The sequence below is a fragment of the Sardina pilchardus genome, chromosome 1, assembly GCF_963854185.1.
Source record: "Sardina pilchardus chromosome 1, fSarPil1.1, whole genome shotgun sequence".
Lineage (NCBI taxonomy): Eukaryota > Metazoa > Chordata > Actinopteri > Clupeiformes > Clupeidae > Sardina > Sardina pilchardus.
This window is the reverse complement of record NC_084994.1, coordinates 24,958,380-24,975,879: the sequence shown is the minus strand read 5'-3', so window position 1 is coordinate 24,975,879 and position 17,500 is coordinate 24,958,380. Positions and strand designations below refer to the sequence as shown.

At 42.0% G+C, this 17,500-nt stretch overlaps 3 protein-coding genes across 8 annotated transcripts in view; all 3 read right to left on the bottom strand.

The window, feature by feature from the left end:
• Positions 1–8,380, bottom strand: part of LOC134085843 (NACHT, LRR and PYD domains-containing protein 12-like) — a 94,717-nt gene extending 86,337 nt beyond the window's left edge. For 2 of the 6 annotated variants that reach the window (XM_062539977.1, XM_062539983.1), the window contains exons 1-4: positions 8,339–8,380; positions 5,519–5,644; positions 1,052–1,159; positions 75–188 (exon numbers count right to left, since the gene is read on the bottom strand). In XM_062539977.1, coding sequence (XP_062395961.1) covers positions 75–188; positions 1,052–1,159; positions 5,519–5,643 — 347 coding nt within the window. In that variant the 5' untranslated portion in view covers position 5,644; positions 8,339–8,380. Of the gene's footprint in view, positions 1–74; positions 189–1,024; positions 1,160–3,526; positions 3,587–5,518; positions 5,645–8,334 lie in introns of those variants that run through there. The other 4 variants (XM_062539978.1, XM_062539979.1, XM_062539980.1 and 1 more) reach the window with 4 other exon arrangements.
• LOC134086228 (NACHT, LRR and PYD domains-containing protein 12-like) overlaps positions 1–17,500 on the bottom strand; it is a gene marked incomplete in the record, with an annotated part of 983,201 nt that overhangs the window by 336,552 nt on the left and 629,149 nt on the right.
• The window catches only part of pin1 (peptidylprolyl cis/trans isomerase, NIMA-interacting 1), a 7,210-nt gene continuing 6,585 nt past the window's right edge, over positions 16,876–17,500 (bottom strand). Inside the window, exon 4 of the mRNA XM_062540049.1 lies at positions 16,876–17,473. Coding sequence (XP_062396033.1) covers positions 17,364–17,473 — 110 coding nt within the window. The 3' untranslated portion in view covers positions 16,876–17,363. The remainder of the gene's footprint in view (positions 17,474–17,500) is intronic.

The window sequence follows — 17,500 nt, the reverse complement described above, 5'->3', positions numbered from 1 at the left end:
CTCACACTCACACTCGCACTCGCACTCACACACACACACACACACACACACACACACACTTGCTGAAACCTCACTTTGGATCAGATTGTGGTGGTCCACCGCTGAAATCAGGAGGCTTTCCCATGGACCAGTCACTCTTCATGGACACACAGCTGGGCACTGGAGACACTGGTCTGTGTGTCTGTGGTCTGAATACAGAGGGAGACACCACATATAAGCCAAAACACATGGATTAAAGTAAAAAAAAAAAGAAATCTGACTGAAATTTTTTTGTCCAAAATTTTTTTTTTTTAAATTGACACACGCAAGTGAGTGATACAAATCAAAGAGCCTTAGCGTAGATCTATGTAAAATAGGGCCATACAGACTAATTCTACCCTCTGTGTACAAGTAACACATTTTAAAGTAGGCCTAGCTATTCCATACTGCAGACTGTTGCTTATTAAGAGTGCTCCCAGGGCCGGTTGGCTGCCTAATATATAGGGGGTTGGGGGGTGTCACCCCCTGAGAAAATTTATTAAATACTGTTATGTAAATGCATAAATTCTGCGCACTTTCAGTCAGAGATTAGGGCCAGCATTATGCCTAAAATACATGTATGTCTCCAAAACATTCCTCACCTGTTATCAGACATGCATGAAAACAATCAAAACTCACAGCCATACAGTAGGTTATTTAGAATGATGACGGTAACCGTTAGTTAGGCCTATGTTATTGAAGATTTGGAATAATTGATTTGAAATGTAATATGCTAAAGAATTATGATGTTTTCTGATGTCAGGATATAATTTGGTGTAACTTTACTTAGTGTGATTAGGCCCTAGGTGACATGTTGTTTAATTAGGTGCATGTCACTTTAGTTTTTGGGTAAGAACGTGATGCATGTTAGGAGTTCCACGGTTTTAAACTGTCACTATAACCACAAACCCTATGTTAATGTTACTATACAATAAAGTATTGTAAAGTACTGTAAAGCAAGACTCGGACACACACATATCGCTAAGACTTATGCACACACACTCACACTCGCACACACTTGCAGAAACCTCACTTTGGATCAGACTGTGGTGGTCCACCGCTGAAATCAGGAGGTTTTCCCATGGACCAGTCACTCTTCATGGACACACAGCTGGGCACTGGAGACGCTGGTCTGTGTGGTCTGAATACAGAGGGAGACACATAACAGATTAAGCCAAAACATTTGCACAACACACACACACACACACACACACACACACACACACACACACTGTTTCTCTCTCACACATACACAAACAAATAAACAATATGGTGTGGGAAACGTAACATGGGATGACCAACGCCATCTCCTGTCAACCTGAAAGTATTTCTGTTCCTGATTTTCCCTTTAGTCGGTCGGTCAGTCACTCAGTCACTCACATGCAAACAAATGACACACACACACATACACACACACACACACACACACACACACACACACACACACACACACACACACACACACACACACACACACACACACACACACACACACACACACACACACACACACGAACACAAACACACTAACAAAAATGTCTGCGGTTGCTGTGTCGCCTCTAAGTGGAGCTGTCACGGTGGGCAGTGCCGGGCTAATAGCCGCGCTGAACGGTGTGATCCTATAACGTTAAAACAAATAGCTACTAGGGTTGGTTCATGGAAAAAATCCGAACCACTTGTCTTGGTTCAGGGCATGTTAGCATCATACGGTGTGGACAGTTCATGGCATGCACATTGTAGCCTCATGCCCCTTATGTGACCTCAGACAGGTTTTGCTCCCTTTCATGTGAAAGTAGAGGTGTGGAGTGCTGCAAATCATGTGTTGAAAAGGCAAGTGGGAGAGATAACGAAGGCAGCCCGGAGTTACCTGCTTGAATGCAAACAGAAGCACCAGGCCGGCAATCTGTTGCCTAGTTTTTAGACAGGTAATGCAGTATAAAGACGGCTCTTTCCTCTGTGAATATTAGCTTACAGACTTATATAAAACTGGAGAAACACAAATATACACACTCATGGAATCTGAATATTCTAAAAGAACACATTGAATGTCTTCGAAGACTTCTACGGAAATAAATACCATCACTACACGTGGTGTGTCGACTTCTTGCATGCCCTGCACTTCTTCCGTAGTGTAGCTGAATCGTTGGAGAAATAAATGCAGTCCAAAGACTGATAGTGGGGCCTAAAGACTTTGCCAGAGCAGGCATGTTTGCGCTGTTGTAGCACATGAAGGTAAAATAAAATACCCCTGCCAACCTTATTTATTTATTTTATTTATTTATTTGTTTATTTAAAAGGGACAATGCACATCAATTAACATTCTTTGTTTACACTCAAAATGTAAATGTGCCAGAGTTAGCAAAAGAGCTAGTTTTCATCTGTAGTCCCTTGGCAGGTCAACACATCATCACAATACATTATAAAAAGAATACAGGAAAGATAGAGAGCAAATTAAGAGAGAGAGAAAAAAAGATAGAATAGAAAGATAGAATAGATACAAAACATTGCATAGTGCTTGGAATGAGATAAACCAGCTATTAATGAGTGCAGTTTTGGTTGTTTTTAACCCATCTCTTTAGTGTAGTTTTAAATGATAAATAGCTGGTACTGTCTCTAATTTCAATTGGAAGGCAATTCCAATAATGTGACGCCCGTATTGAGAAGACTGTTTGGCTAAACTTGCTACGTCTATACTGAACAACACAGTCTCCCCTGGTGGCTGCCCTAGTTGCCCTGCCACTGCCACTGCTGTTCTTCTGTACAAATTCACCCAGTGGAGGAGGTGCAAGCCCATGTAATATTTTGTAAATAAGACAGGCATCTTGGTAAAGTAAAAAACTGTCAAAATTAAATAAATTATATTTTGTAATGATATGACAATGGTGATAACTGATGGGTTTTTGATCAAGTGTTTTTAAAGTTTGCTTATAAAGGGTTTCTATTGGTTTAAGAGTTGTTCTGTTTGCTTGAGACCAGCTTGTGAAACAGTATGATATGTGAGAAAAGATCATGGCATGCATAAAAAGTTTAGCTGCCTCTGTTGTTAAATATGGCCTTATGTGTCTAAAGTTAGCCAGATTATATCTGATGGTATTAGCCACCTTTTTGACATGCTTTTTAAAAGTTAAATTAGAATCTAAAATAATGCCAAGGTATTTAAAATCAGTCACAACCATGAGCTTTTCTCCTTCAATATAAACATCAGCCTGCGCTGCACTTGAGGATTTCTTAGAAAAGAACATGCACACTGTTTTATTGATGTTAAGATGTAGATATGACCTTTTTAACCAGTCAGAAACATGTACCAGTGCTTCAGTTAGTTTAGCTGCAGTCTGCTGTTTGCTTTTGGAATGCACATAAAGAACTGTATCATCGGCATACATTTGTATATTAACAGAAGGACAAACTGAAGGTAAGTCGTTAATGTATAAACTAAACAAGATAGGGCCCAGTACTGACCCCTGGGGTACACCAATATTACAGTCAAGGTATGAAGAATAGGAATTACCTATATGTACACTCTGTTTCCTGTTAGTCAAATAGGACTCCATCCACTGTATGGCCTCAGCTGAGAAATTAAAATAAGATAGTTTTGATAAAAGTGTCTGGTGGTTCACAGTGTCAAAAGCCTTCTTAAGGTCTAGAAACACTGCACCTACTATACCACCCTCATCTAATTTTGATTTTATGTTTTCAAGGAGGAAGCAGTTAGCTGTTTCTGTAGAGTGGTTTGCGCGAAATCCAAATTGCATTGGGTGTAAAGGAGTGTGGCCCAACTTTAGATGATTTTTCAACTGTTCTGCCACCCATTTTTCTGTTACCTTGGAGATTACTGATAGAATACTAATGGGTCTATAATTTGACACCATTGTTTTATCACCAGACTTATAGATTGGAGATACCACTGCTGATTTCCATGAGCTTGGAAAAGTGCTTTGCCTAATTGACAGGTTGATCAGATGAGCAATGGGGCAAGCAAGTGTGTCCCTGAGTGATTTTAAAAATGTGGTATCCCAACCATATGAATCCTTTGCTTTTGAGTTCTTCAAGGAGGTTATAATTTTGATAACCTCTGATTCAGATACTTCCTTTATTTTAAAAATAGGTTTGTTTTCATCAATGGGGATAGGTGGTATAGTTTCAGTTAGGATACCTTGAGTCAAATCCCTGACTGAATTTATAAAGAAATCGTTAAATGTGCTTGCTATCTTATCATTATCTTGAGTCAAGATTCCATTGACTTTAAGTTCAGGTAGAGTTTTCCTTTGCTCTTTATTCCTACCAGTTAATTTATTAAGATTGCTCCAAATAAGTTTCCCATTTCCCTGTGCTTCATTAATGATTCTAATTAAAAAATCTGCCTTAGCCTTTCTTAAGTTCCTTAATACTTTATTTCGGAGAGTTGTGAAGGTTAGGCGGTCACTACTATGCCCTGATTTTAGAGCCCTCTTTAGAGCAGAATCTCTATCTTTCATTTGTTGCCAGAGAGTGTCATTTAGCCATGGTAGGGTGGTCTTTTGTCCGTGTTTCTGTTTCATCTTCCTTGTGAAGGTTGCTCTTATTTCATTGATGGTAGAGAAATGGTAGAGGATGGTAGAGGAAATGTGTTGAGGCTACACCTCATGTTGAATGTTTTCAGCTCATGTCGGAAAACGTAACAAGACAATTTGACTAGTTCAGTGGCGGAACAACTGCACACAGGGCCCTGGGGCAGAGGTGGTTGATGCCCCCCCCCCCCCCCCCCCCCTGCTCCGCCCCCCAACACGCATCATAAGATTTGAATGATAACAAAAATGTGACACAAGCAACTAAATTAATGCAAATTGCTTATGTATTATTTTGATCAATTGTGATATTGATATTGATAAATGGTGCAGTCACTTTAAGAAGAGTCATTTTGCAGGTCATGCTCAAGGCTGAAGGCTCTACCAGCTGTAGCTCGTTTGATTGCACCATATTGATATCACAATATTTGTATTATTACAAGCAGCCTTCATTTGTTACTTTGGAAATGGAGGGTCCCAAGCTTATATTTCTGTTTGCAAGTAAACATGCATTTTGAACCTGGTAGCCACTTAGCTATCTGAGTGGAATGCATTCACAAGAATAGTCTAATTTGTGACTCCATTCTTCAGATGGTAAATATTAGGCTAGCTAATAAATAAATTGGCTAAGTTACTCACAGTGAGTGCAGACAATGTAAAATAGGCCTCTTACCAACCTGAGCTTAGGCTACAAATGGTGAATCACTGGAAACCTGATCTGCCACCTCCTTTAGCCTCCCCTCGTCTTTGCTGCCATCATCATTAGCCTACCTTCCTTAAAACGATTCTTATGGCAGAAGATGTCAACAATGACAAGCTAGGTGGAACCTGCCTCCGCTGCTCCGCCCCTGGACTAGTTGCCATATTGTCTTCTAGTAGGCTACTGGTGTGGTGGGACTTCTATTACACATCTGCAGGCCTATAACTCTGAACAGGTAACAAAAGTAACAACTCACCTTGGATAAGATAGCATTTTTCCATCCCTGACCCCCTTCTTCATGGACACATGGCTAGACACATCACATGCTGCTCTGCCTGTCAGAGTTCCACCAACAGCCTCACCCTCTTGAGGGAGATCCATCCTAATCAATCAATCAATCAATCAATAAGAAATAAGTTTTAAATAAAAAGACTTCATGAAAATAACTTGTGGAAGTTTGGGATATGTATTTTATTCATTATTTTTAACACCTCTGACTAGGTAAGAAAAGTAACAACTTCAGGATTCGCATTAAGTTAAAGGTAGGCTAAATAAAGTAGGCTAAATCATTCTTAATCTTTTTTATGCAGCGGCAGAAGTGCACAAGATCGGTATCGCACACATTTCGTTTGAGCAACAGAGAGAACGGGGATGTCCCAGCTAACAATTTCTGGTTAGGAGAACGTTTTTAGAACGTTTTTTTCCTGGTTAGGAAAACGTTGCCTGAAAGTTGCGAAAGTTGCCACAAGGTTCCCCAGGAAAGTTTTCTTGACGAAAATACTACGTTTTTTTCTGGTTGTTTATTTTGGTTAGCAGAACGTTCTCCTACCCTTTAGGGAACTTTACTATATTTGGTTGCATTAACGTTCCCCTAACCTCCCAGCAACAAAGTGTAAAGGGGGAAAAAATATGTAGAATTATCATGACATCCAGGCATGGCTCCGCGGTACTCTCTCCATCTGCGGCTACAGCCTATCTGCAAGCTGGGGGGCGAACGTCTCTGATGACTAAGGCAATGACATTATAGGCTACTACACACATGTAAATTCACTTACCATTAGCTGCTTACTGAACTACGACGAATACGGTTTGTTAACATGCATTGTGTCAGCTAAGTATTTAAATGCGGTTAGGTCTAATACTTTCTTGTCTACGGTGTCTTTTCCTATAATAAACGATTAGTCAGATCAAAACATAAGCAGAGCAGGCGCTAGCCTAACACACTGTTTCAACATTCAAAACTGGCTGTTTTTATTGCATCGTATGCCATTAAAAGTCCTCGGTTCAGAATTATGATGGATTTTGGTTTATTTTGTTTTAAATTGGGACTGGGAATTGTGGGATAGGCTGAGTGAACAGCACTGTAACAGGCTATAACTTGGACTACGTGTTAATATAAAACAATTCTCCCCCGGGAACATTGTGCTGTTTAAGATGCAGTCTCAACGTTTGAGAAAGAATTCACTGGAGTCCTCATCATCATATTTTCATAACAAATAAAGCTTTAAAAACATGAATGCATTTCAGGTGCCACTCTAATCGATTATGGATTAATCCAACACTATTCGTCAGATTAGTTAGCATGAAATCGTTGTGTGCCTGCCTGGGACTATGGCTAGCTAGCTCTGTTTACCCTGTACAGTGTTTTTTAAAAGCCTGTTGGACTTAATGGAATAAGTGCATGGAGAACGATGTGAAGAATGTGATCGATACCATACAGCCAGTAGCCTACGTGAGTAACTTTATCTCTGTGCCAAATGTCTTAAAGTTAGCGAGGTTAACGTCTGCTAAAACACCCAGAACTGGCTGTTTTTTTCACGGAGCGGAGATGGAAGTTTCTTAGCTGACGGGCTGGCTGGTCGGCCGAATATCAATCCAACAGAGGGGGGAAGAATAGAATAGGGCTATAGGCCTATGTCGATTTTGCAACAAATTATTCCGACTTTGCAGTGTGGCTGCTGGCCGTGTTCAATTGGAAACTCATAGAAACTCGGGCGATTTTCATCAACAATAATCAACCCCACGCACATAACCAGAGAATACCGATATACAAATAAGATAGCCTACCAAAAAACAACTAAGTAGCAACGTTGTGTGAAAAGAGAAATGCAACCAGAATATAACGTTTTTTTCTTTAGTTGTAATAACGTTCGGGAAACTTTGATAACCTGGAGCTAACGTTCTCTCCAGGGTATGAGAAGGTTACTGATAAACTAACCACAGGAGAACCAGCGGCTAACGTTATTTGCTTGCTGGGATTCAACCAGAATATAACGTTTTTTTCTTTAGTTGTAAGAACGTTAGGGGAACGTTATTTGTTTTGACAACCTGGAGATAACGTTCTCTAAACGTTATTAGTAGGTTGCTGAAAAACGAACCATAGGGGAACCAAAAGCTAACGTTAGTGAAAGTTAGCAGAACGTTAATTGTTTGCTGGGGTGTAGGCCATGCATTTACGCAGCAGATGCAGAATACCGGTGATGCATATCCTACGTAGGGTTGAAATGATTTGGCTTGGTTCCAAATATCCACAGTAGGCCTACGCAGTTCTCTGTCCGGCTAATATAGTAGGATCTAGTGAATTTCCAATAAATTCTAGGCCTATGATTCAGTAATGTAATTCAAATAAAACATGTTGCTGTACATTAACATTGACTTAATTTGCTATCAAAAGGCTACATGTCCTACAATGGAATGATGTCCTCAAATTTGAACTTGTAGGCTTAGGCCGATCCTGTTTTTTTCGCCGTTTCTAAATTTGTTGCAACAATGAGAAACTGCAGGGAGGCTATGGTCTAAGTCCGACAGTCGAATAGATTCACTGAATCCAAGACAACATATAGCTATATAACGCAACATCTGGAGAAAGTATTGTAGCCAATAACTTAATGAAAAGGTAGCCTATAGGCTACGCCCAACAAATAGCTTAAAAGCCAAATCTATGAAAACAATCGTGTTGTCTCCGACTGATCCCCCTCGATGTTTTGTATAGTCTTATCTTAGCCTACAATATCAATATCCATCGATTACTTCCGTTCATTTCACGATTATTATAATGTTTAGCCTACTTACCTACCGACATAAAAGCGTTGGAAAAGTTACAGCCGTACTCGTTAAACTTACTTTCGTTTTCCCTTGTTCCGCGTTGATGACATCACATGCGCATGACAATTCGCACGTAGGCTAGTTGTCGGAGAGCTCATAAACGCACAGACGCAAGAACGTTTACGAGAGAGAATTTTGCGGGGTTTTTTATGGTGTTTAAATTTGTGGAGAAAAATATTATGTTAACTTCCAAATTTCTGATAAGGTTAGGCCTATGATGTATTTTAGAATGATCCACCGCTTTTACCCCACAAAAACCTTTTGCAAATAGGCCTATTCAAGAAGGACATTGTCCTGGACTGTAGCCTTCCTGTAATCACATTTTTTTAGAGATCTGTGATAGGCTATTTTAAAAAACATTCTGTCTGACCTCTTTTTTTTTCTTTGCCCTTTTGATAATGTTGGTAGTCTTACTGTTTGTCTTGAAATCTAAGTAGCCTGCTTCTATAGGCTATATTATTAACTAGATTACTTCTTGCAAAATTCCACATTCATAAATCTAAATCCTCTCATCAAAAACCCTCTTTTGCAGCATTTTTGAATGAAGCAAAACAGTAGGCTACATTAAAATGTATATGTGTATTATTTTCTGTAGGCTATTCCTGTGCATTAAATGTGTTATTATTGTTGATTACTTGCTGTATACTGTTATTGTACAATTAAATAAATAAACACACAGACAATGGGTTTCCATCTTATGCTACAATAATAACAGCCTAACACTGTGGCCTACAGTTGAGACACATTTTGTTGTTAGTATAGGCCTATAGGCCTACAATATTGTAAGTGCAGTTACAACATTGCTATGGATCTATTGATAGTCTATACCCGCATGAAATTCTGAGAAAATAACCATAATTACCAATACAACCAAAGCATGCTACCAGGCTACTGTCTAATTTGCGAATACATTAAGTATAAGTCCAGGCTATATACTTTTTTGATCCTTTGAGGGAAATTCAGTCTCTGCATTTTTCCCAATTAGTGAACACACACAGCACGCAGTGAATACACAGTGAGGTGAATCACACACAGTGCAGTGACCTGCCTGCCCAACAGCGGCGCTCGGGGAGCAGTGAGGGGTTAGGTGCCTTGCTCAAGGGCACTTCAGCTGTGGACTGGTCAGGGACCAGCTCGAAGCCCTAACCAGTAAGTAGGCTAAGCCACGGCTGCCCTATTATGTAGCCTGGCTAGCCTTATTTATGTCGCCATGAACGAAGCCAGGGCGGCTAAGCGCAATAATCGATCACTTTGCGATAAAAGCATGAAATTTGGTACGAAGGCTCGCGAAGGGGGTCTGATCAGATTTAGGACCGTAGGCGCTCAAAATCTGACCCCTGAGGGTCATGGCGGCCATTTTTCAAAATGGCCGCCAAATATGGATTTTGTAATGGGAAAATGGATTAATGCTGCCAGAAACTTTAAATACAATAACACATTTCACCATAATGCATATAAATATGAGCACACTTTCACATAGAAGGCCTTTAAACTTTAAAATATGAGATACATTTTTAAAAAAAAATTAAAAATGGCCACCAAGTATGGCGTTTTTTTTTCTTTAGTTTTTTTCTCTTTTTGTGTCTTTTTAATGTAGTTCTAGGCCTGCAAGAAACAGAACAAAGAACCAGTAGTTCAACTATTCTGCAGTTGAGCTTTGAATAGTTACACAATTTAATTAATAACAACATTCCATGCTGAATTCAATGACCACTTTTGTCTCGGTCAAGAAGCAAAGAAATTATTAACACAGCTTTACAGTCTCTGATATTCTCACTCACAGAAACATAAAGCAGTACACTGCAGTGATGCTGCTCTGTATTTGCATTGTTTAATACAACTTTTTGTACATTTGCAGCAATAAGTTCATAGCAGGCTTTAGATGGTTCAGCAAGTGAGGTCCAGTATGATTCAAAACTGCCATTCTTTGTTTTGACCCTCCCCCTCTTTAACTTAAAAAGCACTGATCCTGGTGCTTCACATGAAAATGAACGGTTCTCTATCAGTCAAACTACTCAGCGTTAATCAATGGGAATACACTCCTTGACCACATGATCACCACGGAAGTCCTCCAATAGGTCCTGTTAAGGTTCTACTGGCGCGAAATGGCTCGGCTAAATATTAGACAGCACAGCCAATAGCAAACACTCTTTCATTCCTCAGCGACGTCTATTGTCACTGGTCCGAGAGCGGAAGAATAGGATTTAAAACAACTGACGGAAGACAGAAGAATAAACATCTTCTCCGAAAATAATGTCACAAAATAGTAAGTATGTCCGAGGCCGAATGAAGTGTCCAGGAGTGTGGGCTGTTCATCCCCACCCTGGACCCATCCCCACCCTGCTTGTTTTCATGTTTCCATTTGCAGTGCTCTTGGGGGAAACCCTATTCAGCGCAATCACCTGTCCAGGGTTTTGGGCCTTTCTCTGCCCTACACGGGGCTGAGGGCATGATTTACCTGCCCAAGGTGGAGGAGGCGCAGGCAGCCTACCTCGACCCCATCAGCACGTATCCCAAATTGCATTCAAGATGCTGAGGCTGCAGCGCATTGTTCAGAGCGTGCAGCAGGGGGACTGGAGGGCCACAATAGTTGTAAATAGTAAAGGATGCACATTTCCACGTTCCGATTCACCCTTCACCCTCGGCACAGGAAGTATCTTCGCTTTGAGTTCAAAGGCAGAGTTTGGGACTTCTCTGTCTTATGCTTCGGGCAAGCGCTATCACCCCGCACTTTCACCAAAGTCGTTCAGGAAGCGTTAGTCCCTCAGACGGGGTGTTAGCATATAAAATTACCTTGATGACTGGGGTCTGTTGGTAGGCTCCAGGCCCCTCCTTCCATTCCATGCACACCCTATCAGGGACAGGAACAAATGTATTCAAGTGGACGAGAGATGCTGGAGGGCTCTCTGGTGCGTCCCCAAGAACCTCTCCATTGGGGAGGGTATCTCACAGGCATGTGGTGACTACGGATGTCTCCCTCCTAGGTCGGGGAGCGGTGTGCGAGGGGCAAGCAGACCAAAGGCCATGGAGCAAGCAGCTGCAGCGGCCACACATAAATGGGCTGGAACTTTTAACAGTGCATCTAGCTCTCAAGCACTTTCGCCGGCTAATCATAGGGCGTGATGTATTGGTGAGGTCAGACAATACACCGATGGTAGCCTATATGAATCACCAAGGCACTGCGCATTGCACAAGCATTTTCTCCCGCAGCTATGCGGTTTGGCAAAAAGCTGGCTGTTATGGGCGAGGTGTCACCTCTCAGTCCATGCAGTTCATGTTCCGGGAGAACAGAACAGGGCAGCAGATATGCTCACAAGAGGCCCCCAATCACTAGCCTGGCACCGCCTTCCAACGTACTTCCCCTCAATTTTCATTTCCCTTCAGTAAGTCGTCTGGGTCTGCGGTATATTCATGGGCTAGTTTGAGAATGACATAGACCAAGATCAAGACCAAACGTTAGCGTTTGGTTATGGCATATCCAGTGTGGCTCTGGGCAGATTCAATAGTGTTAAACATCAACAGAGTACTCACATTCAAGGAAGTCAATGCTTGGCAATAGAAAGTGGCCAGACTCTCTGTACATTATGAAATATGTACCAGAGTTTGGTACCCTATCATCAGGAGTGGCGTCATCACCCACAGGTGATGGAGGGGGTGTGGCAGAGCTCGGAAAAGCTCATGTTGAGCTCTTTGCCTTGCGTGAGATGATACACTGTGTGAAGTGGTTTTCCCTGACCGAGATGCTCTGCTGGGAGTGGATGCTCTGGCACATGAATGGCCGAAGGCTTGCTGTATGCTTTCCCCCCATGGCGAACCGTGGAAGGACCTGCTGTCCTAGGTGAGCATGGTGATTTGGCACCCAACTCCGGAGAGATGGCAGCTAACTGCACTAGACAACAATTCCATAACCAAAGAAACCATTCATTTTCATATGAAGCACCAGGGTCAGTGTTTGTGGCCCTGCCTTGAGGCTTTTTGAGTTTCAGCTTTGACCCTGGATTAGTCTCAACGTCTTTATGGACAAGAAATTATGTTCAACTTCACACAAACTAGAATACATTTGTCACTGTCTGAAGCTCAGGCAACAGATGCAGATCAAATAGAAGTGGTCAGACAGTACTGACGGGACCAGCAAGAGCAAAAATAAACTACAAAACACAAAGCCCAGAAGATGGTTGAGTATAAATTAAAGTCAGAGTCCAATAGCAAAGGAAACCTCAGAGGTTGGCAAAACGGCATGCCTGATATAAAGCTGAAAATCACCACCTAAGAATGAGATAATATGGGTATTTATACATTTTCTGACTCCAGAGAGTCATGCCAGTATTTCAGCGTTTGCATTTTGTATCTCTGATGCTCCCTGATGCCACATGATTAAAACAAAAAATATGCTTTAGGCAGAAATGGCAGGAAAATGTGTGCAATTAAAAGTTTGAAGAGCTCCAGGGTCGGCTGTATTTGTCCAAAGTGTTGACTAAAGGATTTGAATGAAAGCTCAGATTGTCCTCTTTAAAATGATACTTAACATTATAAAATCAGTCTTTAACAAAGGCCAATAGCAAGATAGACACCTGCATCAAAACATTTTTTTGTTTTGATGGGTTGGGTAACTATAACAGCTGATAACACTAATTTAGCTGTGACTCCAGAAGGGTTATTATCATAAAAAAAACTGTTAACTACAGACATGTATCTTTTCAAAAAGTATAAGCAACCTTTGCACCTTCAGTGGTAGGCTACCGACATCTCATCTGGCCCATGGACTAATTATGACATGAAATCCATATTTGGTGGTCATTTTGAATTTTTTTAACATTATCTTATATTTTAAAGTTTAAAGACCTTCTATGTGAAAGTGTGCTCATATTTACATGTATTATGGTGAAATGTGTTATTGCATTTTATGTTTCTGGCAGCTTTTAATCCATTTTCCCATTACGAAATCCATATTTGGCGGCCATTTTGGAAAATGGCTGCCATGACCCCCAGGGGTCAAATTTTGAGCGCCTACGGTCCTAAATCTGATCAGACCCCCTTTGTGAGCCTTCGTACCAAATTTCATGCTTTTATCACAAAGTGATCGATTCTGGTGAAAATCTGCGCTTAGCCGCCCCACTAATTGTGTTGAATGCAAGATTGTGACTAGACCTTGGGCTATTGGTTCATCTGGGTTGGCTTTAACAAGACTTGTTCATGCACCTAACATGGATTAGGCCTACTGATGCGTAATGTCAAATATGTTCACCTGAATCTTAAAAAAATAAGGTAAATAAGGCAGGCTCTTGAACAAACACAAGGGGAGTTTGATCAAACTTGTCATGGCCATGTGGTCAACACTGAACAAGAGATAACGAAAGTGGTAGCCTAGTGGTATGAACGAAAACTTTCTTTGCAACATATCTGAGATCTAGTATCTTTGAGTTCGCTCTGGTACTCAAAAGTTAACCGTTAAACCGTATTACTCTGCACAGGTGATGAAGACCACTCAGTCATCAGGGGGGTTTATATTTTGGCTAACGGTGGAGAGTGTCAGGGCATGGGTCAGCAGGTGTATTAGGGAAGGGTGGACTTTATTGGTATAACTTTTGAGGGGGAGCAGCAGCAGCAGCAGCTTATGTTGTCAGGTCAGAGGCCGCAGAAAGGTGACTAAAACCAAGAAAGTCCACCCTTCCCTAATACACCTGCTGACCCATGCCCTGACTGTCACTCTCCACCGTTAGCCAAAATATAAACCACCCTGATGACTGAGTGGTCTTCATCACCTGTGCAGAGTAATAGGGTTAACTTGAGTACCAGAGCGAACTCAAAGATACTAGATTTCAGAAAAGTTGCAAAGAAAGTTTTCGTTCACACCACTAGGCTACCACTTTCGTTATCTCTTGTTCAGCGTTGACCACATGGCCATGACAAGTTTGATCAAACTCCCCTTGTGTTTGTTCAAGAGCCTGCCTTATTTACCTTATTTTTTTTAAGATTCAGGTGAACGTATTTGACATTACGCATTAACATTCCATGTTAGGTGCATGCGTGATATCTGTAGCCCACACTTCTACACTTAGATCAAATCAGAGCCACATGGCTCTGGAACAAATGGATAGACTGACATCTAGTGGACATTACCAGGAATACAAGAATTCTCCATCTGTCCTCTTAAAGGGACACTTCACCGATTAGCATTAAGCTTTGTATCTTTAGAAAACCAGTCATGTTTTTGAATGGTCGTGCATCATTCCCTCAATTTGCCTTGAGATGGGAGAAATACGGATTTCAATGAAACCCATGAATAGGACTTCCTGCTTTCAATGATGTAAAATGATGATTTTTACATCATTGAAAGCAGGAAGTCCAACATTGAAATTCGTATTTCTCCCATCTCAAGGCAAACTGAGGGAATGATGCACGACCATTCAAAAACATGACATTACTAGATTGAATATTATGTACACTGGAGGGAGAAGTGTTAGGTTTGCCTGTTATTAATGTGTTGAGAAAATAAGTTGCTTTGGTATTAAATTAAAATCTCTCCTACGATAAAGACTCTACATTAAAGTTCTGTCCTAAATGTATAAATTACAGATTTCCATAACAAGACCAGCCTGGGTGTGCGCAGACGAACCTGATCGATCGGTATATTTGAATGAATCTATTTTAACCCTGTCGCCATCAACGCAGCCATTCTGTTGAATGCACATGACTGTGATTGGATCCTGGGTTTTTGGGCATCTGTGATTGGATCCTGGGGTTTTGGGCATCTGTGATTGGATCCTGGGGTTTTTGGGCATCTGTGATTGGATCCTGGGGTTTTGGGCATCTGTGATTGGATCCTGGGGTTTTTGGGCATCTGTGATTGGATCCTGGGGTTTTTGGGCATCTGGACATGGGAGTCAGTGGGATCCTTTCCAGACTGACTTGCAGATTCAAATTCGCCAACAGGTACATCTGGGTTCACCCAGTATAAGTATAAAAAAGTATATATACTTTTTTGATACCGTGAGGGAAATTTGTTCACTGCATTTAACCCAATTTAACCGAATTAGTGAACACACACAGCATACAGTGAACACACAGTGAGCTGCGCCTGCCCAACCAGCGGCGCTCGGGGAGCAGTGAGGGGTTAGGTGTCTTGCTCAAGGGCACTTCAGCCGTGGACTGGTCGGGGATCCAACTGGCAACCCTCTGGTTACAAGCTTGAAGCCCTAACCAAGAGGCCATGGCTCCCCCAACATAACAGGCCGTAACATAAGATTCATGGCATTGTTATCGATCTCTGAAGTTCGCCTACAAAAAAAGCTGCCATCTTTCCCCAAATAAGGAGATCCGGTATCTTGAGATTTTTTCTATGGGAAAATAACATGGGGATTTTCAATTATTGCACCTGTTAAAACTCTTGCGGGGATGACGACATTGAAAATGCAGACGTTTTTTCGCTACACAGTTACATCTGGGTTCACCCAGGCCGTAACATAAGACATGTTCATGGCATCGTTCTTAGAGGCCTGTGTACAATTGCCTTTGTGTGTGTGTGTGTGTGTGTGTATAACAGAGTAAACTCTGCTACTTGCCATCATACATTGCTACCCTTCAACTTAAACAACATGAGGTCATACATATTCTGTTATCTACAGACTCAGATGGAATTGAACAGCAGCCAGCAAACAGCAGTGTTTGGTCACATGACGAGTCGTCTCTATTATCCTCGTCATCTACCACCATGTTCTCATCACACACAGACGAGGGAAGAACCTGGTCCCAGGTGTTCTGGCTCTGATCTGGACCAGTCATGGGTCGGACTTGACCAATCAAGATTAAGTCTGACCCAGGCTTGCCCAAGCAGGACCGAATCTAACCCTACACTAGGCCAACAATCGGGACCGCATCTGAGCTGCATGGACTTGGCCAATCAGGGGCACGTTTCCCAACATCATAGTTAGTAACTAAGTTAGCCACTTTGTTGGTTGCAATGCAATTTCCCATTGCCAAGCCAACCGAGTTAGCAACTATGGTTTTAGGAAATGCACCGCAGGACGAGATACATTTTGTTAGCCACCTTGCTTAAAGGGAGGTATCAGACTCAGAGCAGAATCAGACTCAAATTCTGACTAGAATTTGGAGTATGACAACGTCAGGCTACTCATCTAGCACGCATCACTTTAATCCAGCGCTGTAAGCGGCTACCTGGAGAGGAACGCACCCGATGACTCCATGGGTGCCTCTCATTGGGTCTTTTGTACACCCTCCCTTCCTTCCTCGATCCTCGTCCTCACTGATCTAGATAAAGGATGATGGGGCGGCGACAATGGAATAGTCTATCCAGTGTTAGCTATAGATCAGTGGGAACGAGCCTCGAGGATCAAGGAGAGAGTTTGAGAGCCACCCTACTGTATGATTGGAGGTCAAGAGGCAGGCAGGGTTGGGGGTGAAGTTTACGGGAGCTGTTGTGAAGTGAACTGGTGCCATGGGGCCCCTACAGTTGGACACTGAGGCTTAACTGGAAAGTGAAGGCGAAACTTTGGAAAAACGTTTTTATTTGATTTGATTTGATTTGATGCGATGACATGAGCTAAGATCAGCTTTGGGACTCGTAAGGCAAGAAGAAGAAGGATGCAGAGGGACACGTAGCCTGGTCCACCAATGGAAACAGTCATGACAGATGGACACTTCCTGTTTTTTTTTTGTTTTTTTTAAAGGGGAAGGACAATGCAGTGCATTCATTCAATGTAGATCTGTATGTATATATGTGTGTGTGTGTGTGAGTGTGTGTGTGTGTGTGTGTGTGTGTGTGTGTGTGTGTGTGTGTGTGTGTGTGTGTGTGTGTGTGTGTGTGTGTGTGTGTGTGTGTGTGTGTGTGTGTGTGTGTGTGTGTGTGTGTGTGTGTGTGTGCACGCACACATGTGTGTTCAGTCCTTTTGTGGAGAGGTTAGAGGAGTTGGATTGTGCCTGGAGAGGGACAAGGGGGGGAGGGGCTCCACCCAAATTCCCACCCCGCCAGTACAACCTCAACCAGTCCGCAGGATGATGTGAACTCCAGAGTCAGTGAACACGGGGCCACTCATGTCCCCCACTTTCAGCGCGAACGAGGCGTCCTCGAATGGCTTCTGCATCTGACCTGGGGACCACAAACAAGAGTACCAAC